This window comes from Larimichthys crocea, chromosome XV, assembly GCF_000972845.2.
Source record: "Larimichthys crocea isolate SSNF chromosome XV, L_crocea_2.0, whole genome shotgun sequence".
NCBI lineage: Eukaryota > Metazoa > Chordata > Actinopteri > Sciaenidae > Larimichthys > Larimichthys crocea.
This window is the reverse complement of record NC_040025.1, coordinates 20,692,559-20,720,340: the sequence shown is the minus strand read 5'-3', so window position 1 is coordinate 20,720,340 and position 27,782 is coordinate 20,692,559. Positions and strand designations below refer to the sequence as shown.

The following is a 27,782-nucleotide window of genomic DNA, read 5'->3' as shown; positions in this document are numbered from 1 at the left end:
TCAGTTTGAGTGCACGGTTTTAGATGAATAATATTTCTGCCTAGAGTTCAATGTAGTGAACATACAATGGTTTGAGATACATAACTCGAGGTGGCAGTTACTCTGGTTTAATGCTAAAACAGTTAGCTATGTAATGTCTGTTTAGGATAAGTTCAAAACAAACAAGACTCAAGGACATTAAACCACAATGATTCTGACATCTCTGATGATTTGGCATGTGTGCATGGATCACAAGGTCATTTGCATCCATATACTCATCCCCCTACCTCATGTACATAAAATATATGTATTTTAGCATCTTTTGCACTCTGTCTACAAATATTATTGTTTATATTTTACACATTGATGCATCAGTATAATAATAAAACACGGATTAGTACTTACTTTATATGCAGGTCTTTACTCTAATGGCTAAGATAAGCAACTACTTTAAAACTATAAAAAGTTCAAATACAGAGTCTAAGCAAGTTCAGATTAAACAATATACAGTAAGAATCATATCCTAAAGTGACACTTTATAGACCCAGACTCTGCGTTATCACAGGCCACAATTCCTTGAAATAAAAACGGTTTGAAGAAACTGAAACTGAAACTAGCAACCCCTAAAATTAGAGTGCGCCCGTATTCACATATTTATGGTAAGTAGATGGCCAAGGACTAAGACAAGTTGATGCTCATGAGCCACATTTGTCCGGTTAATGTCACCTGCTGAATACTGGAGTACAAGTGTCAAATGTCAAGACAAGACTTTTGTGTCCATTTTAACATGTGGCACAATTTGTCACTTGCAGGTGTTGCAAAGAACTAGTAGCCTATAAAACGTTCTCCTGATAATTACAACATACTCCTTGTATAAATTCATCGAACCTTGAATAAACAAGCAAACAAATATACTGATAAATGCATGAAAAAAAACTAAATTAAACTCCACAGGAAATGCATAAAATGTCACATAGTTAATTATATAATTTATTTTAGAATTGCTTAATCTGGGGAAACTGGACTTTGTTGTCGATCCATCAAGACGTTTCACATCTCATCCAAGAAGCTTCTTTATTTGTGATCGGTAAGAAAACCCACGACACCAGTGTTATGGAATTTTCTATCCTTGGGTTACACAGGGTCATGCGTGGGCCTTGAGTTCATAGACAGTGACAGCACTAAAACTTATCAGAGAAGACACTATCTCTCTGCTATGCAAGGCCACTGTGTGGATTTCTGGAGGAGAGCAGGTGCCAGTCTATCTCAACGTTGCCTGGTGACCAGGGTCGAAGAAACTGAATGTTCCTAGACAGAATAGATAGCTACCCGTTGACGTTCCATTAACATAAACAGACAACAGTGGCTCCAGATTAGAATGTGCTGAAGGTGAACACTAACATGGGTAAATACATTTCCTTTTTTGGGTGTATAGTATTTGTGGCGTCATCTGCAGCGGTTTAAAGTCTGACCACCAGCATGAGTTGGGCAGAATTGACTCATATGCATACCTGATTGTATCTGAGAATGTCTGTTCTCCTTGATCAAGCTTCAAATAAATATTGCAGTATAAAACATCAGAGGCTCCTGAACACCTTCTTTCCTCCTGACCTCACCATTGATTAGCACTTTCTCCACAACAACCAATAATTAGACCATTGTTTCAACTTGGTTCATTAGTATTCCTTGTTGTTGAGACAACTGTCGGCAGAGTCATTAAGGTCACCTGAGTTGTGTGGACAATGGTCGTGTAGTCACATGGGGGGTAAGTGGTATCCCCCACCTACAGAGTTCCCGGTAAGCAGTTTGGCTATTTAATTAATTTCACAGTGTGGTTTTTGATGTTGTGGACTCACAGAGGCAAAGTCATCAGAGCAAACACAGACTTTTTATTTATTTATTGTGAGAGAAAACAAAAAGCAGGTTGGTTTGCAAAGCATCCAAAGATTCTCTATCGAGCATCGTGTATTTACAAACTCATGTCACAAGGTGGCGCACAAGCCCAGTTTATGTCAGTGGTCCAGATAAGGACCAGTCTGTTTATCTTACACGATTCTGTACTGTCATTACTGGGGCGAGGTGGCCAGTCAACATCATGCCACTACACACAGAATTATTAGTTACATTTTATAATATCACAATAGAAAATAATAATTTAAGTTTTTCCTCACTCGAACCGAGGGTCTAAGGACAAAGGGTGTCACTCCCTGTACAGGTTGTAAAGCCCTCAGAGGCAAATGTACTTTGTGACTTTGGGCTATACAAATAAAATTTGATTTGATTTAATTCATAAAATGACTCCAGAAATGACACATTCTTAAAGATGACTTGGTAACTTTCGACCACAACAGTGTTTTTGCTTCCAATCTACACGTTGCTGAATAAGCATCATTTTCTGTTACCTGAGGAACAATAGGTCAGGTGTGTGAGATCTCGTGACGTAATGTTTTGAACGCTCTTGGTTTACCGTAAAGATCAGAACACGCGGGCGGTTATATCAGCTGATGTCGGAAATGCACTACAGTATGTATGCGTCCTTCTCAACGTCCTCCGTCAGACAGCGTGACTATCGCAACACCGGTTCATTTTGCTGTAAATGTCTCCGAGCGGTAGACTACAAGGAAATGGGATAAACGCAATGCTTTTAGTGATCCCATCGTGACCCTGATGAGGAAAAGCGGTTGCAGATAATTGGTGGATGGTTTTAGTGAGTGTCGCTAACTGATGGCTTATAAGGAGTCAGCGGTCGATGGCAGGTAGGTAAATGGGGGAGGGTTGGGTAAACTAAAAAAGTAAAGCTACTTGTCATTACCCCATTTTAAAGGTGATAATTTTTTAGTCTACTTTATTCCTTTAGACATTTTTTTTAATAAAACAAGACTGCAGTGTGTTTCTGATTGAATAAAATTAATCTATAGTTGTTGCTGCTTCTTCATTGTTATTGTAGGAAAAGTTTGACGTCACCACCTCCAGTGCATTAAGACTGAAACAACTAACTTCCCTGTTCTTATCAAGCGAAAAAACAAAACATAACTTGGTTCACTACTCACCAGTCTGTGATTATAGTTGTTTTCAGGGAAGTGAGCTGCACTGGTGGAAAAAAACCAAAAAAGTAAATTTACTCAAGTATATTTTTGTGGTAGTCCACGTGGTCTTGAGTATTTCCATTTTCATAATCATGATGCATTATTACATGTTAACATAAGATTGTTGAAATTCACAAGCTACTCAGCAGTATGTAACAAAAGTAACACTTTGCCTGACTTTCCTGTTAGACCAGACATGAGTGTCTGTGGGAAGGACGAAGAGGGCAGAGCAGCGTCTCCAGTATCCAGCTGCCTGTCTCTGAAGAGTGACAAATCCAAAGAGATTCCTCTTTTGTTCAGCAATGAACATGGACGTTTGCACACACAGTAAGAGTTCTCTTTATTTTTCCTTTTCCTTGTGGTGTTGTGAAGTTTTCTTTCATGCCCACTTTGGAAGAAAAAAAACCCACCTTCAAATTTGAAATAAACAATTAATGTTGAGGAAATTTCTAATAAAACGAGCCAAGCTGAATGTTTTTTTTTTTTATTGAAAAAAAATATATATCTGAGAAACATGTTCTGCATGTGGTTAATTTCTCTGCACATACTTATTTAAATTCAGAGGTCCATTTTAATTTATGTTGAATGTACGTTTACTGTGTCTATTGCTGCTACTATCTATCTATCTATCTATCTATCTATCTATCTATCTATCTATCTATCTATCTATCTATCTATCTATCTATCTGGATGGTCGATCGATCACATATTTCCTTTTATCTCTACATGGATGTTACAGCGCAAACAGTCCTCATTGTGTGTTACTGACTTTCCCGTTAGACCAAAGATGAGGAACGAGGAGGGCAGAGCAGAGTCTCCAGTATCCAGCTGTCTGTCCCTGAAGAGTGACCAGTCCAAAGAGAATCCTCTTTTGTTCAGCAATGAACATGGATGTTTGCACACAAAGTAAGAGTTCTCTTTAATCTTCTTGTGGAATAAATAAGTAATGTTTTTTTTTTTTCAACATTGTCTTCATTGGTTTTATAACATAGCAACACTATGGCTGAATAAGGCAACAGTGCAATAATATAATGATAATAGAGGAAAACACATTTCATGTCCAAACCCACCTGCATACTGATTTTTGTAAATAACATTGAGAACATTTGTAATGCTAAAATAATCTGAGCTGAATGTTATTTTTATTGAAAAATTGATATTACATGTTTACTTTGATCTCTAAATGGATGCCGCACTTTCCTGATAGACCACAGATGAGGAACGAGGAGGGCAGAGCAGAGTCTTCAGTATCCAGCTGTCTGTCCTTGAAGAGTGACCAGTCCAAAGAGAATCCTCTCATGTTCAGTAATGATCCTGGGCCATTCAACACAAAGTAAGAGCCTATCTCTACATGGACGCAAATGAAAAATAAAAACCAACAAGACACTGTAAAGTAAATGCTCACATTTACAACAGAAGACAGACTTGTTTTCACATAATATATGACTATAAGACTCATTGTTATGCAGCTGTGTGCTTATGATGACTTCAGGCTTTAATAGCAAATCAACATGCTTCACACACCTTCAGACAGAAAATTAACTGCTTGTAATTATGGCTAATCCAGTTTTATAAAGCTTCAGTTCAGAGCACTCACAAACCTTCCTGTCCTGAGATACACAACATTCAATGAACATGAACGCTATTAAAATTCATCGAAAATTCACACACAACTTGATGTGATTTGACAATTTACCCATTATCAAGTTTTGAGTAAATACCTTCTTCTTCACAGAGAAAGAAAAAGGACAAGTGGTGTTATTCAGGACCAGCCTTCATGCTGTACTTTATGCCAGGAGGTGCTGAGGGATCCATGGTCTACCAGCTGTGGACATTGCAGGCAATGCTTTGCATGTTGCCAGTGTGGGAAAAGATCCAGAAAAACTCCTGAACTACAGATGCCCAGTCAAAAATGCACTGAACCAAGTAAGTGTATACTATTTCTAAAACAAAACATCTTGTGTTGCTACAGACACACTGTTTTTCATTAATCATTTATTATTTATGCTAACATTGTCAAGCAAGTGAGTTTAGGCACAGATTCCAGCGAAAAGGTGTTGGTTTTCCATTACAGACAGACAGACAGACAGACAGACAGACAGACAGGTACAGGTGACTCAAACACAAATGCACAAGACGACAAAGAGAGGAAGGATGCATGTCAGAAGGTAGTGGCTGAAAGTGGGAGTGAGACAGGAGAAAAAGTCAGAGGGCATCTGGTGGACAGCTTGTGGATGGTAGATTTTGGAAGTTAGAGGAAAGTATATAGCCTGGGAGAGGCAAGCAGGGGATGGAGACAGACAGAGAGATAGACAGAGAGGGAGAGCAATGCTAAGGGCTGATGGTGGCAGGAGGGAGTGGCTGGATGTGATAGTCATGTAACGGGGACAGGCATCTACATTCCTTCAACCCTATTAATTCTTTTTCTGTGCATCTTTCAGTTTCTGCCTGCAGTCTGCAGGAGGTCGTAGACAATCACAAGATGAGTCTCAGAAGAAGATGTGAATTTGCAATAGAAGGAACTGCTGAAGCAGAACCTCAAACCCACCTGAATAGGATCTACACTGAGCTTTACATCACTGAAGGGCAATGTGAAAGCATTAATATCCAACATGAAGTATGGCAACTTGAGACAGTTTCCAAAATGGAGACCCTGCACGGCACTCCAGTCAAATGCCATGATATCTTTAAGATCCACCCTGGCCAAAAGAGATTCATCAGACTAGTTTTGACTAATGGCATTGCCGGCATCGGAAAAACCTTCTCAGTGCAGAAGTTCACTCTTGACTGGGCAGATGGTTTGGAAAATCAAGATGTCAGCCTTGTGGTTCTGCTTTCTTTCCGGGAGATGAACTTGATTAAAGAGGAGCAGTATAGTCTTCTGAGGCTGCTTCATGATTTTCATCCAACACTACAAATGGTCACAGCAGAAAGCCTTGCTCTCTGTAAAGTTTTGTTCATCTTTGATGGCCTGGATGAAAGCAGGCTTTTGTTGGATTTTCTGAACAATGAAGTTGTATCTGATGTCACCCAGACGTCATCAGTCAATGTGCTGTTGACAAACCTCATCAAGGGAAATCTGCTTCCCTTAGCTCTCCTTTGGATAACTTCCAGACCTGCAGCAGCCCATCAGATCCCTCCTTCGTATATTGATAGGGTAACAGAAGTGCGAGGATTCACTGACCCTCAGAAGGAGGAGTACTTCAGGAGGAGATTCAACAATGAGTCAGTGAACGGCGAAATCATCTCACATATCAAGGCATCCAGGAGCCTCCACATTATGTGTCACATCCCTGTTTTCTGTTGGATCACTGCTACAGTTCTGGAGCACATGTTGACTACGTCCAAAAAAGAGCTTCCCAAGACTTTAACTGAGATGTACTCACACTTTCTGCTGGTTCAGTTCAAGAGGAAGGCACAGAAGTATGATAAGGAGCATGAAATGATCCAACAGGAGCTGTTGCAGACTGACACAGAAGATCTTCTGAAATTGGGAAGACTTGCGTTCGAACATCTGGAAAAAGGGAACATCATGTTCTACCAAGAAGACTTGGAGCGATGTGGTCTTGATGTCAAACAAGCATTAGTTTTCTCAGGACTGTGCACAGAGATCTTCAGACAAGAGTGTGTACTGTTTCAAAAAATGATTTACTGCTTTGTTCATTTAAGTATTCAGGAGTTCCTTGCTGCTGTCTACATGGTCCACTGTTACCTGAACAAGGACATAGAAGTTCTGGTGACATTCTTGGAAGAGGACTGGGATAGAAATAGCAGTGACTCAGGTCTGGATAACTTCCTCAGCAAAGTTGTGAACAAATCTCTGAACAGTGGAAATGGACACCTGGACCTCTTTGTGCGCTTCCTTCATGGCCTGTTATTGGAGTCCAACCGTCGTCTTTTAGGAGATCTGTTAGGTTGGAGAGCATGCAGTCCAGAAAGCATCCAGAGAGCAATAGAGAACCTGAAGAAGACGAATGCTTATGATATCTCTCCTGACAGAAGCATCAACATCTTCCACTGTTTGATGGAGATGAACGACCACTCAGTGCACCAGGAGATCCAAGAGTACCTGCAGTCAGACAGCAGATCTGAGAAGAAACTCACTAAGACTCATTGCTCAGCTCTTGCCTACATGCTGCAGATGTCAGAAGAGGTTCTAGATGTGTTGGACCTGAAGAAGTACAACTCATCAGGTGATGGGAGACGGAGATTGCTCCCAGCTGTGAGAAACTGCAGAGAAGCTCAGTAAGTATAAATGTGAATATCAGTAATGTAAAACTACCTTTATGCCTATTGCAATTTTTGTGACAGTGAAAATATTCAGTTTCCCATACATTTGTATGTACTTTCAACCTAGACCCAAGAAGATTTTCCCATCTTTTTGTGTCTAAGTGACTAGACACATTATACAAGACATTTTATTTTTACTTATTTGTTTTTTTAACTGAAGTCTGGTGGCTTTGAAAATTGTAATATAACTGCTGTCACAACATATAAATGTTGTCAGACACTTATAATAACAATCCAAGCCTGTCAGTGGCAAAAGCAAGCACTTTTAGTGGACTTAGGTTACACTGATAGTGTGCACTTGCCCAGAAGGATTATATTGCAGCTGCAGTGCTTTCACTAAATGCTGGACCAATTAAAGAAAATGTTGTCCAGATTAGACACAAAAACACGGGAAAATACAGATGTTTCCTTTCAATTGCATTGACCTTTAAGTATGCAAGATCAGATGACCTTTGCATGTTTTGTCACACAAGTATAACCTCAAGTCTACTTCTGTTACTCAGTTACTTATGCCTGTGCCGATAGCAAACAGTCATCGTTATTACTTTTTACTGATTACATAGTACATCATATACATAATAATAGTATTCATATTACTAATTTAATTAACTCTACATTAAATACTATGTGCTTAAAGACTCTCTGGCTGTGGACTCTCCGAGTGGCATTGTGAAGTTCTGTCCTCAGCTCTGATGTCCAACCCGTCCCATCTGCGAGTGCTGGATCTAAGTGAAAATGACTATCTGCTGGATTCAGGGGTGAAGTTACTGTCTGTCGGACTGAAGAGTCCAAACTGTAGACTGAAGATTCTCAGGTCAGACAACTTTCAGACAGCTCACTCATTACTTTTTCTCCTCTTTCCTTATGCTTCTTCTGTCCTCTAGTATAGCATAACAAGACCTGTTCCTATGGAGCTTAGACTCTGTGAATTTCTTTCTGCTTCTAACTGTATTGTGTATTATTGTATATTATATGAATTTTATTATTATGTCCAGATAAGGCTGATATTTTGATCCACATAAATAATATGGAAACAAGGCGTGATGATTAGAGCAATGTTGAGCTAATGATTTAAACCCAAAAAAATATGTGTTTTAACAATGTTTTTTTTAATCATATTTTTCAGACTGAAGGGTTGCAGTTTGTCCGAAAGTTGCTGTGATTCTCTGGCATCAGCGCTGAAGACCGCCTCTTCCCATTTGAAAGAGCTGGACTTAAGTAACAACAACTATCTTAAGGATTCAGGACTGAAGATGCTGTCTACTGGACTAGAAAGTTCAAACTGTAGACTAGAGACTCTGAGGTTTGACATTTTCTTAACTTTGTGCAGTGTTTTATTTTGTATCATTACTGTGGTTACTCTCAAAGGGGTAGCACAAAGTCCTGACCTATATGCAGTGTGTTACTACCAGACTTCTTCATACCCCTGGGTATGAAGAAGTAACATAAAACCAGATGTTAAGGTTAATAAACAAAGGTATTTTATTAAATGAAAGTTCAAATTGTTTTAACAAAAGGAGGTGAGGGAACAAAGGGCGAGCAAGTGCTGTTTAAAAGAACAAACAAATATAACAAAAAGAGAACTCTAAACAGAGCCTATGCTATTCTATGCTGAAAACCAAAACCTCACTATCTAAATCTAATATCTAATAACAAAACACACATCAAAAACAGCACCCCTGAACTAATGAATCTAACAGAAATCTTCTCACGTGTAATCAGTACGATAAACTAACTAAACCCTGCCCACTCCCAGTAATTAAACACCAAACAAAACCTCCTCAAATAGCGAGTTAACCAAAGTTAGCATTCATAATTTCTACTAACAAGGCGAGCTTACAAACACACAATCCAAGTCAAGCCGCCACGGTGCTCAGGCGGCTGCAGTTTAAATGCCCGGGCCAGGGCAATTGTGCCCAACGGATTGGTCGGCTGGGAGAGGATGCAGGGGATGTCGTGCCAATCCCAATCCTCTCGGCTTCCAGGCTCATCGGGGCCACACCTCCTCAGCTGAGACCCAATATTTCAGCGGCAACCGCACGCCTGGACTTACATAGGGGACAGACACTACACACACACACATATGCACCGGGGCGACCCCTCTTCTATAATATCTATAATTAGATATTGAAACAGTAGTTGAGATGATTTTGTATCCATAAATGTTCATTATATACATTCTTTACCTAGATTAAGTTGCTGCAGGCTGTCAGAGAGCGGTTGTGCACATCTGGCATCAGCTATGAAGTCCAACCCCTCCCACATGAGAGAGCTAGACCTGAGTAAAAACAAACTGAAGGATTCAGGTGGAAATCTGCTGTTTACTGCACTGGAGAATCCTCAGTGTAAACTGAAGTTTCTGAGGTGAGTTCATTCCTGTAGCTTTTTAATGAGAAAATGTTTGTTCCCTTAGCAGGTGGTGCCTGGAAGATGATGTGATCGTAATGTAAAGATGATGCGATCAATAAAACAAAAGTTCTATTCCAAGGCATCAAGTCTGATTGTCTGTCATGGCTTCATAGTTTTAGAAATCTCATGTCAAATCTGTCATGATGGCAATCAGACAAGCAGAATATATCCCAATGTCTCACTACTTGACTCTCATGTGTTTACTTCCTTGCACTAATTCCTCCTATTTAAGGAGACAGGACAATATTTGAACAAAGAGGATGAAATTTTGTAATGTGACAAATCCTTTCCCATCTGTAAATGCTCACTGAACACACACATGTTTTTATTTAGTACTGCATATCACATTTCATATTAATCCTACAACTACAGGGTTGATAGATGTGGGCTTACGGAAAACTGCTGTGCTGATTTGGCCTCGGCTCTCAAGTCCAACCCCTCCAGCCTGAGAGAGCTGGAAATGAGTAATAATGATCTGCAGGATCCAGGAGTGAAGCTGCTGTGTGCAGCACTGGAGAGTCCACATTGTGGACTTGAAGCTCTGAGGTCAGTTATTACGTTTTATGTTTGTAAATAATGTGAATATTGAATCAGTATTACACTGACTTTTAATTCTGATACATCAGTGTAAGGATAGTAGTCTTGTGATCCAGACTGACCATGCTATAACCTAATGCATATTTTATACTGCATTGTTAAGCTACATATTTAAAAACATTAAATGTCTAGTGTGTAACATTTAGGAGGATCTATTGATAAGTATGTTTTCAATGGGGTACAATCACCTGAAAATAAGTATATAAGAGTATGTCATGTTGCACCACCATGTTTTTAGTTTCCACTATTGTTTCTTACATGCTAAGAAGGGTGAGTGGGCTTTAGTTAATTGAAATCTGCAGCCTCACCACTAGATGCCACTGAATACACACTGAACCTTTAATTAATAAGGGATAAACAACATTCACTCTCAAGTCACAACATGTTGTTGTTATCATTATTATTAACTTCATGAACTCTTGATTCCAAGTGTTCCTTCTAAATGTAATCTCACAGTTGAAGGTCAAAACTAGCTTTACACCTGATTTGTGTAGTTTGTATCTCACTTGTACATCAAACAGGATTTAGAATTGTATGTTTTCCTAATCTGTGTATACTGTAGTACACATGATACAGTGTGTAAGCTTGAGATAGCATCAACTGTTAAAAATCACCATAATTTATTCCAATATTTCTCATTAGATTCAGATGCCAGAATTGTAGAGCTGTTTCTGTTAGATGCAAATACAATCAGGAGGGACCTCAGTGAGCTACACAACAACAAATTCACAAGGCGTTGGTTGCTTTGACAATATGTAACCATGGTGGACAGTGTAAAGATAACAGAGTGATTCAGCAGAACAGCCTTTCATGTTCAACTCAACAAGAAAGCAAATTACATAAGAAAGTAATATTCAAAGTTAAAAAGCAATATTAGCATCATTAATGTATAAGCAACACTTTAATGAATTCTGTACCATTCAAATTGTTTATTGAAGCCACACTTTCATATTGGGTCAAATATTTATCCATGCAGTGTTATCCCTGCAGTGTTGCACCAAGTAAAAATATGGCTATTATGCAATATTCAGCCTTACTGCATATATTTGGTATCTTTGGAACTCTTGGTACCTTGAGTATACTTTCAGATAAAGCTCCACCATGCATTGAGATGGTGAACATACATACCTTACTTACCTTACATAGTTCAAAGGGAAATGTAGTGCCATTTTCCTTGTTGAAGGAGGATGTTTTTAACACGGATTCCTCCTGTTTTTTTGTTTTTGTTAGTTTGTTTGTGAAGATTTTGAGAATACAATTTTCTAAATTTTAAACTACTTTATTCTTTTATTTAGATTGAGGGGATGCTGGTTGTCAGAGAGTTGTTGTGCTTCTCTGGCTTCAGCCTTAATGTCCAACCCTTCCAGCTTGAGAGAGCTTGACCTGAGTGAAAATGATCTACAGGATTCAGGAGTGAAGCTGCTGTCTGCTGGATTGGAGAGTCAATATTGTAGGCTAGAGACACTGAGGTAATAAATCTCTTTTTCCTCTACTTGAACAAAAGAAATGGTTTGTTAAAAAGATGTTTTTTTGAGAACAAGAGATCCTCATTGCTTTGTTTGTCTGCTTTGCTTTTGAAATGATACATTGTATCTGGGCTGTCGGTCTGTGTTAAATAAAGACTCCCTGATATCTCTGTTGTTGCACATTAATATATTTATTAATCCAAAACCCCAAAATCTGCAAACCAAATGACTTTTGGAGAAACTGGACAGTTTTGGGGGGCATAAAATATTGACCGCTGACATAGTAGGTTGTACTGTATGTCTCAAAAATGGGAAAGTACTTCTATATGAAAGCTCTAATCTCTGCAGGTTGAAACACTGTCGGGTCACTGATGAAGGCTGCGCTTTCCTGGCATCAGCTTTGAAGTCCAACCCATCTTATCTGCAAGAGCTGGACCTGAGTAAGAACAATCTGCAGGAATCAGGAGTGAAGCTGCTGTCTAATGCCCGGGATAGTCCACACTGCAGACTAGAGACTCTCAGGTCAGTACTAGGTTTGAGCCAGTCTAGACTATTTTCAGCATTATATTGCAAAACATAGTGAGTTGAAAGATTCTGCAACCTCCAGTCTGCCAAATTGGCTGTTTACCACAGTGATCATCTAAGAAAAAGAACTGTGGCTTTAGGATTTACACAAATTGCAGAGAAACAATAATGTGATGTTTTGCTAATCCCTACAGAATGGAAGAAATGGCATAAAAGGGAGTCCGTTCATCTGCATTTCATCACTGACCATCACTGTGTTGCTGGCTCTGTGCTGTTTACATCCCTGAAACACTCCAGTTGTTTCTCAGTACAGCCAAAGATAGGGCTCCTAACAAGGGCGTTTTTTTTTTCTATTTAAGCACTTGCTGCAAAAATGTTTCTTCATCAGCCAGAAAATTTTACTGATTTTGACCGGACTGCCCAAATGTTTTCAGTCTAGTAACTGTTCCTCCTCTTATTTTTTCCCCCTATTTTTCATGCTTTTTTGATTATAATGTGTACAGAATGCCTAAACAACATGTATAAACATAGTTACCTTAGATACGTTACCAGGTCTGTTCAGAAATTGTGAAAGCAATTGTTTTAAGGTTTTGGGAAATGTGCTTGCTTAATATCGTAGAGTTGGCTAGATGAGAAGAATGATATTAGCTTAGCTTTCCACAAATCGCACATGACCTCCCTTGTAAAACAGCTAATTGTTGTTAACCTTTGCTTTTTTTGTTATAGACTGAACAAATAAGATAGAATGTGTTAATTAGTGAACTTCAGAGGTGCTGATGACTGGATTTGGTTACCACTGGATTGAAAATGTCTAGATAGCTTACGATTAGGAGTTTGTTAAAACTGAGTTTGCCTGTTTTAGTTTTTTTTTATTGATGCCAATGTGGAATTAATATGTATATGTATAACCTGAGTGTCAGAGGCATTAACAGAAAACACTGTTATCCCTTAAGCACTATCTACCTACCTACATACTAAATGTATCAAGTCAGCTGTACTCTATTTGTAACATTAACATGCCTGCATCTATAACCTGACAAGACAAAAAGTAATCCTTTTTTAAAGAATACAAACAAATGTATAAATAACTATATTTTTTGGGTTAGGGGTTACACACATTTCCTTTTACTTTTGGACTGATGTACCATATTTGTTCTTTTTAATTATACTCTTGGTGTAACACAGTGTCAGTATTTTGCCTGTTTGATGTTTTGTTAAGCTGCAGGAGAAAAGTTATAAGGAACTATGATATTATATTACCTTACATTACCTCATGATTCAACATGTATATACAGATTTGGAAAGGTCACCACTCTTATTCAGGTTTTTATATTGCAATAATAAAGGAGTCTGTGAAGGTTCTCAGTCGTCCAGGTCATCATTCAATTCAGAACTGAATAAGCCTCTTGGATGAGGGGTGAAACATCTTCATGGAGCTACAGTCGCCCCAGATTTAACCCTTCTCGAAGGAATAAACCTTTATTATAAAAAAAGGACCCGTGTAGCTAGTGGAGTTATTTATGAACCTGAATGCTTCTATGACCTTGATGTATATAGGGGGGGAGGGAAGCACTAAGTGAAAATTTGGATGTCTGAAGAAGACAAGATTAAACTTTCCACTCAAAACATTTCCTAGTCTAACCTAAATGCATGATTTTCTCTGGTGTTCAAAAACTTTAGTTACAGGAGGACACGACTGAGACAAAGAGTTTTATTTTCAAACTGTTTTCATCCCCTTTCAATAGTAGTAGCATTAACAGGATCTCTTCAAACCCTTTGGTAGGTTTCCCTTTACATTCTCTCAAAAAATATTTTTTATACAATCAAGCAAAACAAAACCACCAGCTGTAAGGCAGGACAGACTGATTAGACTGCACCACATTCTGGTAAGAGGAAACATTTTACATGGTATACAAAACAGGCATTAAAATGTTGCAAAGATCTATGAGGTGAAAAAACCTTTAAACAAAAACACTCAAGCTGAGCCAATTACTGAAAGAATAAATAAAGTATTTTATAAACACACTCAACCAGAACACACTTCAAATCAAAATCCCAAATAAAAACAAATGTTAACTTGAATTGTCAGAAATTGTATGTATGTAAAGTAACTTTTGATTTAATGTATTTTAAAAGCTGAATAAAAGAATGCCCTGAAACACATCAACGGGAAAACACACTGCCCTGAAATATGTGGACATAAATCATCTGAACTGACCATGATCTATAGTGCATGATGCAAATACATGATATGTATAAATAACTCAACTTAAAAATGTGAAAGGGGAGTCCAAAATAAAACCTAATTAAGAATTATCAAACTAAAACAAAAATGTAAATAATACTGTCTATAAAAACCCTGAGTGCAGTCCCGGAATATGCTTGCACAAATCCTCTCAAATGAAACTTTTTGGCGTGAATATTGTTTTCAAATAGAAGTAATGATTTTAAATCTTTGCTCATCAACACACTCACTTTGTAGAAAAATACAATCTTCACTCAAAACTGTCCCGTCTACCAAATGTGTAACAGATGCTTGGTAAATGTGCTCTCTACCTCTTACTTAAAAAGCTGCATTTTGGCTTTCTGTTGTCCATTTACAGCAGCATGGTTTACTGCTCTGGAACTGCTACCTTCGTCACCCTCGCCTTCGTTGTTGTTCGACCAACTGGTTTTCAGAGGAGTCAGCTCAGGTGCGATTATGTCTCCATCCTGCGTTCGAATAAAAACAACAGACACACCAAAGAACAGAAGTCAGCATGAGGGCATCACAGTAAATTCAAACTCAGCAGGTGATCCATGTGGCCTCAGCATGGCCCCACATCTTTACAGTACTACTTATTTCCAACCTGCCTCCACTTCATGCTGCCACTTCAAAGATTTCCTGAATGTTTTAATCATTGGTTCTGTAGACTTGTTGTCATTGTTGTGTTACTTAGGCAGATACAACAATAAGCTCACTCCAGCAGTATTGGCATCTCACCTTGCCACTTCCCTTCTTTATCTTTAACTCACACGGCTTAATTAAGATCTTTTTTGGCTCTCTGGGACACAATCTTGACAAATTGCAGATTTGGCAAACATGGTTACCTTTCTGATCTGAAAAGGAACGATCAAATAACAGCACTGAAACCCACACTGATGCTGTTTTGAAGTTAAAAAAAATAGCGTGGTACACCCTTACCACCAAACACTTACTTTACTTTTAAGCTGAAGTACCTTGTGTAGTTAGCAACATAAAACATCTACAAAGTAAATTTCCAGTCAGTGCTTTGACCATTTTTAAAATCATCTTACAAGCACCATCTTGTACAATCTGAAGAATTGTGCATCATATTGCCACTGTGCATCTCATATGACACAAAATACAACCAATACAGGGACCTGATCATTATGTTTCTCCACAGTCCTCTACATTTGTTATTCCATTAGTTTTCCATTATCAAGTTTGTGGTAGAGTCAAAGTACATATGCCATGTTCAACAACCAACACTGTCACTGCATATAACTGCACAAATCTTTACAGTGTGATGGATAAATATTACCCGAGGCTTTGAAAAGTTCATGTCCATGCACCACTGGACAAAGTGCTTCTTAGCTGCCTCCAGGCTCCTGTCATCTGTCTTCTTGAAGTAAACTCTGATCAGCTGCTCAGCAAACTGCTCTGGAAGAAGCTTAGACACCTGACAAGAATGACAGCAGTGCAGAGTTTACTGTGAAGCATACATTTCAGACATTTCAGACGTTTGCAGTGGCAAACAGCAATTTAAAGCTCATTCAAGAAATATTAAGATTTGAATTCTTTGGCATTTATTTCTGACCTGGTTTTTGCGAATCTGTATGGCTTTGGTTATGTCATCTTTGCAATAGAAACGCACATTGTTGATGGGGTTCTTTTCCTTCATCCCATAGTCCAAAGAAATGACCTAAAAGAGAGTTTTTAGATCATCAAGTGTGATAAACCACATACATCAATACAACAATAAGATTTTGGAGCTTGGCGCAAACAGACTGTATTACATTGAAAGTAATTTGATTAAAATAACTCACATTGACTACAAAGTCCTCTGGCTGAAGGCTCACACCCTGGGTGCCACTCTGAGGGGTGGATCGAGCCAAATCTGCTTCCCAGGAGTGAGTCTTCTCCTTATAGAGGAGAGAAAGCAAGAGTCGAAAGGTGTTACTTATTTCATATTAGCAGTGACATTAGATGACATTTAAACCTTGGATTTTCATCACAGTTTTATATATATAAGACAAATGCAAAAATGATTAATTAGATTGTATGTTGTGTACCGTGGCTCAATAGATTTTTAACTGATCAACTAATACAAATATGGATTTTGTGACAAGCAAAAGTGTATTACCATATAGAAACAAACACACACCTGGGTGACACTTATGGGTTTGTCTGCCTGAGTTTGGCCCAAACACTTATAGAGGCGTCGACAGGTGACGTTGCGTAGAATCTGTCGTGCCTCAGCCAGCTCCGGGGAGGAGGAGTTCAATATTTGCTCAAACACATGATCTACAGAACAAACGGAAAATTAGTAGACAGGTTAGATAGGTCGGATAAAGCAAACCAAAGACACCAAAGTTACTAAATCATTAACTCAATTTCTTTATTTTAAACACTATTCTGGTTTTCAAACCAAATTTACTGTGTAAATAACAAGCCAATACAGCCAAATGTCACAAACGTGTAAGGGAAAACATTTTATAAGGCAAACTAATTTTAAGAGGAAATTCATTCCTTTTTAACAAATCTAACTGGGTATAAAGCAAGGATTTAAATAGTTTGTGCATTAAATTACTATTATTTATTTGTACATAGTCCAGGACTGATACAACCTTAAAAAAATGGACATCCAATATACATGTCATTTATTAGTTTGCTTGTAAATTTTAACTTTATTACTATATATACTATATCATTCAACATTTTTACCATGATGGGTTAAGATGATAGATTGTGTCGTATGTACTAAAAGAATGTTTTGAAAAAAAAGATTTTAATATTGTATATTTAATATTTTATATTGTTTTGGATTTATGGTCATATATATTTTATATTTTTTTTGTAAATGTCTCTATTCACCAGGAGAAGCCCGCAAACATTTGCACAGTCTTCACTGTCTGAACAGCTTTAATATATTGAACAGAAATATTTAAAATAAACACATCAGTGTAAAACTTTTTTTTGTTCTCCCTCTCTGCAGTGTACATTTTACAACACCAGGGAAGAAGACAAACAAAGGACCGTTCTTTAAAAAAAAAAAAAAAAAAAAAAAAAAAAAAAAAAAAAAAAAAAAAAAAAAAAAAAAAAAAAAGGAGCAGCTCAACACTTTTAACCCTCTGTCCAATAGAGTGGTCTGGTCCTTTAATGTGCAGAGTTCAAGGATCTTGTAACAAACACTGCACTCATTGTTCTGGAAACATACTATTTTATTTTCCAGTTGTGTCACACATGCTAATTCACTGTGGGTAATTGTGGGCGGATGAAATGTATCATTTATCCACTAAGTTGGATAGAGTGAAAGTGAAATATAGCATTTAAAAAAAAGAATATGTTGTAATTTGTAGATCTTGCCTCAATGGCAACCTATTAATCACTTTATAAAAGGCACACCTTTACAATTTAAACAATCCAGTACAAGAACGCTGCCACATATTCTTCCTTTACAAAAGTTAAAACTTTCCAAGGGGTGTTTATAATTCAGGTCGTTGTTAGTGGTAGTGTTACACTGGACTGCATCATATTAAGATCCATTTCTTGGATTTCTTTCTCACCATGTGATTTTAAATGGGGTGGTCCAACAAGAGTTGTGTGACGTGTTTTCAATCAAATACTGTGTAAAAGTAGAAGTAGTGATGTCGCAACGACATTTGAGATAGCACAGATGGAGCTGCATCTCCTCCCCGAGTCTTAATGTCAAAACCCAAGGTAATAGCACTCAGTGGTATCCACAGACCTGTCAGCTTGGTGTAGGCCTCCATGTCATCTATGGCTGTGGAGAGAGTGAACAGCTTCCCTCCTGAGCCTTCAATCTTGATGTGCTTGTCTGCTTTTAAAAAGGCCTCTGTGATCCTGGATAAATCATACTCAACATTATTATCATTTCTGAGAACATTTTGCTGTGTGCCGTACAAGACAGTGAATCATGAGGCGAAGACAAGAAGACACATCAGAGAGATTAGCTACTCACATAGTCTCTATGATGTTGCCCACTTTGTGCTGGTAGGCTCTCCTGTGGAGACAGTTCCTTGTGTGGAACATGTCATACAAATTGCCCACCTCCTGTAAAAAGAATTACTGGCGTTTAGTCACAACTAATCATTTAAAAGCTGATTAAAAAAAGGAGTAACAGTGTTGGCACCTTGTCTCTAGTGCAGATGTGCTTCTGTCCATCCACCTTACACACTCTGGCAAACTTTAGGAAGCGCCGATAGTCAAAGTTGTTCTGGATGCCCAGGTGGTAGCAGTCCCTGAGAGAAGACAGTGATGAAATATAATTAAACTTAAAATAATAATATTGAATATATGATTTGGGAAATTATTATGAAACACTGTAAAGGATCAATGAAAAACCCACCTGGCAAAGTAGTCCCACTTGTCCACATCAATGCCATTTCTTTTGTTGGCCACAATTTCATAGAGGAAGGACTTGTCTTCTGGACGGCCTTTATACGGCCACTGTCAAGATAACAGACATTAGAATCAGATCAATTTGCCAAGTATGATTAAGTATATATGAGGAGTTTGAGTCTGGTTTGAGGTGCCTCTCTCTTCTTTCTGTGTGTTTTTACACAGTGCCAAGAACAAATGTAAAAGACGACGTAGACATACAGATAAAACATGGCATTTAATATACAATCATAAGGACAGATAGGGTATATTAATGTAAGTTATAAAGTTATAATTAATTTCAGGCCGGTGTTAGAAGACCAGATAGTGTCCACATTCACGGGAACAACCATCATCTGTTGCTCAATAACAAGCCATCAGAATCGTCTAAATACAGGTCATATTATTACTGTAAACTGTGCATACAGCATTACAATAGTGCAAGAGTCTGCGAGAGTCCAAGGAAAGCTGGAATGAATGTTTCATGAATTGTATAATAAGTTACTTTAGATATAAATCAGACATTGAAAAAACAGGCAGAAGTAGTTACTGTCTGGTCTTGAGCTGCATTAGCGTCCAGTGGTCCAGCAATCTGTTCCTTGATGAAGTCCAGATCCTCAGGCAGCACCAGGCCATGCTGCTCCATGACCGGCTTCAGGCCATTGTCATTCACCAGGTAGTCAAACATGGCTAGAGAGGCCTTCTCATGCTGCAACAGAATCAGACTCATTATATTATCACAGAAATGTGAAAGGCCGCAATAAGAAAATGAAAGCACAGTGACTGATTACTCAAACAGAAAACTTATCTAAGCTAAAACATCATAGAACATAAATGGGAGTACTTTTCTTATCTCTCACGTTTGTCAGACGGCATGTCTGTGGTCATAACTTACATAATGGCCGTGTGCTTAGCAGTTCTTATCAGTGATTCATTCTGAATCACTGATAAGAAGGACTACTAAGTGCAATCACCAATGTAACCCCCAACTGTCATGCTAAAAAGTTAAGTTTAAGTTAAGTTAAGTTAGTTTTTTTGCTATAATTTAAGGCCATCAGCACTTTAGAACTATAGATATAAACTATAAATTAACACACTTAAAAGCAAAAATGAAAGAAGGGCAAACTGTGACCTTATAGTTAATGCCAAGGGATGAGATTAAGAGGTAGGCATTTTGATTCTGATGCAAAAAAAAAAGAGAGGCTGCTTTAGGCTGCAGTGGACTCTCATTAAACAGTAGATCACTCCAGCTTTAACAGTCTCCACAATAGGAACAAGGAACACAGGGCTTTTTCCAGTTACAGAAATAGCCAGCCCAAAGACTGTCTAATGTCTACAGGGAGTAGTTACTATGGGTCAGTCTGACTTTTTTGGTTGTTCACATTTTTTCCTCCCCACAAACACCACATACAGTATGTTCCTCTTAAAAATATCTTGCTAAAGCAACCAGTAACTTATTTTAAGAGCAGTGGAATGTTGTAGTGTTAGTCAGGCTCTTTTTAAACCATATAGTTATCTTTGAGACGTGTGGCCAAACAAATTGAACTTAGATGCCCTTTTAAATAATTATTCTTTGTGGTAATTTAGTTCAGTTTATGAGCATGCCTTGACTAGTATGTTTTAAACCAAGGAGTGTTTTCATTTGCATGTCCTCGATTGCTAAATAGTTTTTTAATGAATCATAGCCGCTGTTTGGAACCTCAGCACAACAGAAACATGCCAACAACAAAAGGACTTTGTGAGTCAGTGTTGGATTTACGGTAAATAACACTGGGGGACACAATTTTTGATGAGTTAGGTCTGACAGCTGTTTTTTAACTAATTTTTGGGTGCAGTTAGGTCTGACAGCTGTTTTTTAACTAATTTTTGGGTGCGGAATCCCAAACTAATCTCAGTTTTTCTCTATCATGTCAAGTTTTTGAATGATAGGATCCCTGTTTCCTTAAAAAAATATGGAAAATACTGTACTTAACAGATATGTGCTTGTTTTCACTAAACAAAAGTAACAGTCCAATGATCTTTTTGCTCTCGCCAAAACATGGGGATACCAAATGCCAACTTTTCACATGTTCCTTTGATCCACATTCGTAAACTCTCGACACACTGCTTGCACACTTTGTAAGGGGCCCATGGCTTGTCTTGATCACTGAGTTTTACTTAAAAATATGCAAAATAAGCTTGTTTGACAAATGCACTGATGCCCTCTGATTTGGAATGGTGAAACTAGCACCATTTACGATGAGAAGTGGCAGGAGCAGACATGATCTGGAACAAAGGAAATATATACCTATGTAAATTAAACACTAAGATGGAATAGTTACAAGCTTTGAAAACTACAAAAACAGCATAAAACCAAATAGAACTTACAACGGTGTGCCCATGGTTACAAGGTTAAGAGAAAAGCCAGCACACATCCTCTTCATTTCTACTATGCTAGCTGTCTATTTGCAGATATTGATAGTACTGACCTATTGGGAGCTGCACACACCTCTCACCATACTGTCTCAATTGTGACTGCACAAACTAGTTGCCACGTAGCTGTAGATGAGTCCAATTGTAATCAGCTGGCAAGCCTTACTACAGCTAATCAGTAGAATTTTTCTTATCTGGAGGGTAAGCTGTGGAGAAAAAACTTGACATGCTAGAAAAAAAAAAAACTGACTGCAATTTTGGAATCAGCACGCCAATTTTAGTTTTAATCAGCATAAAAATTTAACTCAAAAGATTTTTTTTTTCTAAATTTTTCCCCAGTGTAATCTGACTTGTCTTAATGTCACCCCGCTTCTCATGTAGCTCCACTGGCTACCTGTTGCAGCCTGCATTAAATTCAAAGCGCTAATGCTCACCTACAAAGTTGTCTCCGGTACTGCACCTACCTACCTGAACACCCCTGTACAGGTGTATGTAACCTCACGACCGCTGCGCTTCTCCAATGAGCGACGCCTGGCTCTGCCACCTGTTCGCTCAAGGCAATCCAAACTTTTTTCATTTGTTGTTCCCCGTTGGTGGAACGCACTACCAGTTCTTACCAGAGCAGGGGCGCCCCTCTTTATCTTTAAAAAACTCCTGAAGACCCAGCTCCTAGCACTACCTACAACTGGACATGGGAAGCTACCCCTTCAAGAATTGTCATAGCACTTATTGTTGCAGTAACGCTTTCTTATCGCACTATACCCTGATTGTTCCCTTCTCTGTAAGTCACTTTAGATAAAAGCGTCCACTAAATAAATAAATGTATGTATGTATGTATGTATGTATGTATGTATGTATGTATGTAATAACTCAAGATGAAAGAAACTAATGTTAGAAAAATAAGTAATCCATGAATGTATTTTTATTTTGTCTCACTGGTGCTTTCTGTACAAGGACAAGAGAACATATTAATCACAGTTTCTTACCTTCCAGGTAGTTCCTGGACGTGCTTTGGGGATGAACATCCCGTCAAACATATGGGAGAACGGCCCGTGTCCTTGAAAGAAAGATGGATACAATTTATTAACTTTGTTGTGTGAGAACTTTGCCTTTATTCCTATACAGAATAAGATAAACATAGTTTCACTTTCATTGTTACTTATTCCCATACACTAATAAAGCACTGTAATTAAATGTGAAGCATGTTAAGACCTGCAAAGTACTCACCCAGGTCATGGCAGAGCCCAGCGATCTGAACACAAAGGATGTCTCTGCGAGAGATGAGGAGTTCTGGCTGCTTGTAATGCAGAGCTTGTACAAGCCGTCCTGCCAAGTGACCCACCCTGTATAAGCACACATGACAGATAAATAAAAAGACTTTTTTAAACAATTTTACCTACGCTCTAATCATATCAATCAATCTTTTTGACTGAGTGGATTACTCTCAAGGTTAGTGTTACGTGTATAGGTTTGTGTTTCTCTCTCTCCTTCCTCCCTTTGTCCTTCAGGTGAGAAGGGGAGGATTGGCTGCCACCTGTGGGCTCCAGAAGAGCTGGGGATTGGCGCTAATTGGTGGGGGATAGAACTGAGGTAAGACTGGGGTACCCTATACATTCGTGCACACAGAAAGTAATTGTTATCACACTAGGTTATGAGTTGTTGCCTCTGGTGTATTTTTATTCTTTTCAGAGATTTTGGTAGATAAGAATGTTTTGTTTGCTTTTTCTTTTCTCCCAGATAAGGTTGAGCTAGGCCCTATTTTTTTGTACTTTGGTTATTTTGTTTGGCAACCCCCACAGTTCTTGCTTCCCCCCCACATCTTTCAAACCTACATTTGTTGTTCACCTTTTTCCTTTAAATATGGCAAATAAATCTCTTTTTTGACTGCCTCCTGTCTTCCCTGTGTTCCTTCGTTGTTGGTTGTCAGTGTTATTGTTTCTACTTATAAAAGGAAACGTAACAGTTAGCATCAATTAAATGGAGTGAAAGGAGGTGAAAGAAGGAACATTTGCAGATGACACTCGGTCCATATCTGAGCAGATAAACACGGCCGTTTGATACGTCACAGCCTTTCACCTGCATTCATCCACTTAATTTCCTGCCGCACCAATCCTTGTGAAAATATTGCTCAACAACACATAACAAATTTTGACACACATTTTGTTGATACCATTGCCAGTATTGATTCTGCTTATTGGTCCAATTGAACTGAAGAAAAGTAGGACTATACAGCAGTAGAAAAAGAGAAACATGCATGTGATTCAGACCTGCAAAATCTCCACTGTTTAATCTGGAACCATTTCTTGATACAGCCTTTGTTTACTTTGATTTTCATGTTTAAAGAACAAAGTGTGCCCATGTTGCGGGCTATTTATTGAGGGTAAATCTACTGTACTCTCAGTAACGGATTTGCTGTTTGGTTGGGAAGCAGTGGCACTCATGCGTTAAGTGTTACATACATGGATACATACTTGGAATTTAAGCCCATGTTGTGTATAAAATTGTGTTAGCATATTTCTGGTGTTTCCACCCTCGCCTGAAGTTACAACAAGCACTCTCGTCACCTTTCTTTCTTCATGTAATGAAGGCCATGTCTTGGACATGTCTTCTCCTTCTCCACTATGACTCCTTTTTGTTGCAACTTTTTTCGATGAGTTTGACGTCATTGTTTTCTAATGCACAAACATCACAAAAACAATGCCGGCATTGATAAGAGGAGTTGAGTTTGGAGGCATGAGATTCCAATGGATCGGACGATTTGGATTCAGTTTTCCAATGTTGGTCTACATGAGTGAATAATATCATGAGTTTTACTGTGTCCTCTCCATGGTTTCATTGCTTTATATGTATTTAACAGCAAAGCATGATGATGCATCGTGATAATAAATAACACTAATTAACTGAGAACACACCCAATGGAGTGCTCAAACCGGTTGTGAGATGCTCCGGGGAAGACAAAGTATGTCCCTCCTAGCTGCTTGAGGTATCGGAGCCTCTGGAACTGAGGTGTGTCGATGATTTTGATGAGAAGAGGGTGTAACTCCACATGCCCGTGGATGGGATCATTAAACACCTGGTAGAAGACAGTACAACAAACAACTATTTACTCCTCCATTCATTATCAAAAACGGAAGAGTGCCAATAAACCCAGCCTGTGTTTCTTTGGGTGGCAGAGTGGTTTGAAGCCAGTCAGGATAGAAACATATAGATCTAAATAAAAGTTACTAAAGAATAAAAGAAAATGCAGGATAGAACATGGTGGGCTTAAAAACAACAAAGGACTAGTTCAAATAATTGGTAAAATAAGAGGAAGTAGAATGAACTAAATTAAGGGTAGGTTACATAGGTAGGATGTAGAGCAGATCTCCCTACACTGATTGTTCCAGAGTCTCTGGGCCCTCACAGAAAAGGCTCTGATCTCTAACCTTGACTCTTGAATCACAAGCCTATTGATCACTGACTAGATGAAGGCTTGTGGGCTAATCTAGCACTTTGAAAATGTGCAAAAAGGCTAAGTGTCGAGTGATAGCATCTGTGGAAACACATAAATTCACCTTAAAGGATGGAGGAACTAGTCTGTCTTCATTTCATACCACACCGCCTTTCTCTTTAACAATCACTTTGCAACTTGTAACCTTATTGTATTGTTTTGTTTTGTTTTTAGCTGAGGGCATCTTCGGTTCCTTTCTTTTCACACGTCCTTGCTGTTTGCCCCACAAGTTCCTCTTGATTGTTCTATCATGTCTGTCATATCTTCATAGCCTTGAGAGTGAACATTATCTTACCTTATTTGGCTCAGCTTCCATGTGCCACAGCTTCCTGAGGCTGTGTAGGATCTTCAGACGGTCACCGAGGCACCTGGACAAGACACAAAAATATAAAACATTTAAAAGGTTACACAGTTAAAAGTGTAATGTGGTCTTTCCCTCCTTTGGCCCACATTGCCCTAGGCCAACTTTCACAAATTCCACAACTCAGTTTAACACTAGGACACACTTACTTTATGCCAATCTTCTCCAGATCTGCATCCGTGAGATACCTTAAGCCAACACCTGTGATTTTTTGTGCTGGGAGAACAGAGAAAACATATCAGATCGGCTTCTGACACTCTCTGTCACAACACACGCACATGGAGACAGCATGTTAGCGGCAATTATAATAATAATAATAGTAATAATGCGCATGTCTCAACTGACTTAGTGTGTTTTACACCAACAATGTGAAAGCTCTTGTATTATCAGTGCAGAAAACCAACCTTTAAATGTTTCTTCCCATTCTCCAAGAGCTTCTCTTCGGAGGTACCGACACGTTTCTTCCACACCCCACTGCGTGTAGTCCGACTCCTGCAGCCGGACCACTGACACTCTCTTCTCTGGTGTTTTGAAATTGTCATCGGGGGTCAAAGCTGCATCAAATGGTCGTTTTCGGTTCGCCATGTTGATCTGGCAAAGCAGGCGGTATTTTGGGTGAGTTAGAAGAGCCGAGATCCGCAGGATTAAAGCCGGTAATGTTTCCCCCGCCGACTGCTAACAGCTGATCGGGTAGCTCTGCACTGAGGCGGTGAAAAAAATACCCGGGTTTTGTTTCGATGCCGGGTGCGTCATGTTAAACCAAGCAACGTTTCCGGTTGTTATTTTCAAAATAAAAGTCGAATTGAAACTTAAAACGAAACCGAAACCACTTCACTTTGCCCAATAAAACCCGACTCAAGTTATATTGTGTTTATATTTTATGCCATAACATGAACATGTTGTTTCAAAGCCATAAGAATACATTGCTGGTGGTGAAATACCATAGACGATATAAATATGGACATCGTATCCGTTATGATTTAAATGGGTGAGATGTATAGAAATTTAATGAATTGGGGAAATTAGCTATAGAGACCAAAACTATTTATTAATTTATTTTTATTTTTTTTGCTGTAAACATGTTTATTTCTGCTGTGAAATTGGACATTTTAATATAGGGGCTTCTGGAGATTGATTTGTTATGTAGCCAGCCTCAAGTGGCCACTGGAGGATTGGTTTTACTTAGACACAGGAACTGCTCGGTTAGATTTCAAACTCTAGTATATGGCCTTCATAATATATATTATGTCCTCCATGATACAAATGATCCAACATGCATGCATATCTGTATACTTGAAAGGTGCATATAAGTGTATATTTATTTTATTTTACTGTTGCTTTATTTTATTTTTCTACTCCAAGTTTATCTTCAATTTTTTAATATATTTCCTGTCTATAAATATATTTCCTTAGGAGTCATTTCTTATCCACCTTGTGTATTGTGAGCTGCTGTAGCAAGTGAATTTAATCTAAATAAATAAAGTCCATCTTATCTTTTATTTTCACAGCATCTACTACAGTCAAGCAGTAAATACCTATACATTTCATACAATAGTATGTTTAGACATTTTTATGATGAACACTATTGACCTAAGTTGTTCAGCACCCTCTAATCAGCATCATAGACTGAGTCAATTATGATCATCAGATAGATAGATAGATAGATAGATAGATAGATAGATAGATAGATAGATAGATAGATAGATAGATAGATAGATAGTTTATTTTGATGTGAGGGTAACACAACAAAGTGAACTGAAAAACAAACAAATCCAATGGAAATAGTCAAAACAGCAAAAAGTAATAATGTGAACCCAACATGTCTGAAAAGGAGTAGGATGAAGCATATGCTTATTTAAACCTACCCCTTTTCCACTATTCAATTAATAATCTTACTGCCCAAACATACATTTCTAAGTAATACATATTTACAAAAAAAGAAAATAGAGAAATAGAAAATAAATATATTAAACAAACAAATAGATAACTCATTTATCATTTATGATAAATTGTTAAAGCCCTTCTTCCTCCCTGTACCTCCCTGTATATCAGTAAACCCTAACCAGTGGGAACAAAGTATTTTATCTTACAAGTAACACACCTTGCTTCCGGTGTGTTGCCTGCCACATATGGACAACTTGACAGAGGTCGTTTCTCTTTGGGTGGAGCCAGATATATTAGAGCGAATGAAGCCAGGGGGTTGATGCCAAAACCCCGGATTACGTACAGTGACGAGGACGTTGGACGTGCAGTGCCGGATCTTTTAAAACAGTTTTCTCTGTCCGCATTTCACATGAAAGTACGGTTAGATCATTTGAACAAACGTGGTCGGGATCTCTGGACAGGACGCGGACTCGGCTCTTCAATAAGTCAGATGGTAAGCCTCCACCTTTCAGCAAATATAAAACTAGACGAGTGTGTACAGGGCAGAACATTGCAAATAAATGGGAAGTGTTAACCCATTGTGCTGTCTGAATTCTCCACGTATTTAGGTCCAATCAGGTGAAACTCATGTTCAATTCCCTGGTGTAATGAAAACATA

At 38.4% G+C, this 27,782-nt stretch overlaps 2 protein-coding genes across 5 annotated transcripts; one reads left to right on the top strand and one right to left on the bottom strand.

Moving 5' to 3' along the window:
• The first annotated feature begins 2,523 nt into the window (after window positions 1-2,523).
• Window positions 2,524-13,713, top strand: LOC104927489 (NACHT, LRR and PYD domains-containing protein 12). 4 transcript variants are annotated; one of them, XM_010741579.3, is made up of 13 exons: window positions 2,524-2,735; window positions 3,255-3,392; window positions 3,846-3,971; window positions 4,273-4,398; window positions 4,801-4,991; window positions 5,507-7,310; window positions 7,993-8,169; window positions 8,482-8,658; window positions 9,546-9,719; window positions 10,137-10,310; window positions 11,657-11,830; window positions 12,176-12,349; window positions 12,547-13,713. In XM_010741579.3, exons 1-13 carry the CDS (start codon window positions 2,704-2,706, stop codon window positions 12,563-12,565), a joined length of 3,486 nt encoding a protein of 1,161 aa, XP_010739881.3. In that variant the 5' UTR covers window positions 2,524-2,703; the 3' UTR covers window positions 12,566-13,713. The 4 variants fall into 4 exon arrangements, with proteins under 4 accessions (XP_010739881.3, XP_027144429.1, XP_027144431.1 ...); XM_027288628.1 differs by having other exon boundaries at window positions 2,524-2,739; XM_027288630.1 differs by lacking the exon at window positions 12,547-13,713 and having other exon boundaries at window positions 11,657-11,870; window positions 12,176-12,316.
• Window positions 13,714-14,042: 329 nt separating this feature from the next.
• On the bottom strand, window positions 14,043-25,972 carry samhd1 (SAM domain and HD domain 1). The gene is made up of 16 exons (XM_010741581.3): window positions 25,645-25,972; window positions 25,390-25,456; window positions 25,175-25,247; window positions 24,302-24,462; window positions 22,617-22,732; window positions 22,376-22,446; window positions 19,528-19,686; window positions 18,946-19,046; window positions 18,730-18,838; window positions 18,559-18,650; window positions 18,325-18,440; window positions 16,741-16,880; window positions 16,403-16,498; window positions 16,174-16,278; window positions 15,898-16,035; window positions 14,043-15,064 (listed from the first exon to the last, which is right to left on the bottom strand). The coding sequence occupies exons 1-16, from the start codon at window positions 25,823-25,825 to the stop codon at window positions 14,912-14,914; spliced, it is 1,878 nt and encodes a 625-aa protein (XP_010739883.2). The 5' UTR covers window positions 25,826-25,972; the 3' UTR covers window positions 14,043-14,911.
• Window positions 25,973-27,782: the final 1,810 nt, after the last annotated feature.

Coding starts and splice junctions, on each gene's coding strand:
- LOC104927489 (XM_010741579.3), top strand. CDS start 2,704: ATGGCTTATAAGGAGTCAGCGGTCGATGGCAG. Junction 7,311..7,992: donor AGAAACTGCAGAGAAGCTCA/GTAAGTATAAAT, acceptor ATGTGCTTAAAG/ACTCTCTGGCTGTGGACTCT. Junction 8,659..9,545: donor TGTAGACTAGAGACTCTGAG/GTTTGACATTTT, acceptor TTCTTTACCTAG/ATTAAGTTGCTGCAGGCTGT.
- samhd1 (XM_010741581.3), bottom strand. CDS start 25,825: ATGGCGAACCGAAAACGACCATTTGATGCAGCTTTGACCCCCGATGAC. Junction 25,457..25,644: donor ATGGGAAGAAACATTTAAAG/GTTGGTTTTCTG, acceptor CTGTTCTCCCAG/CACAAAAAATCACAGGTGTT. Junction 18,651..18,729: donor ACATCTGCACTAGAGACAAG/GTGCCAACACTG, acceptor TTCTTTTTACAG/GAGGTGGGCAATTTGTATGA.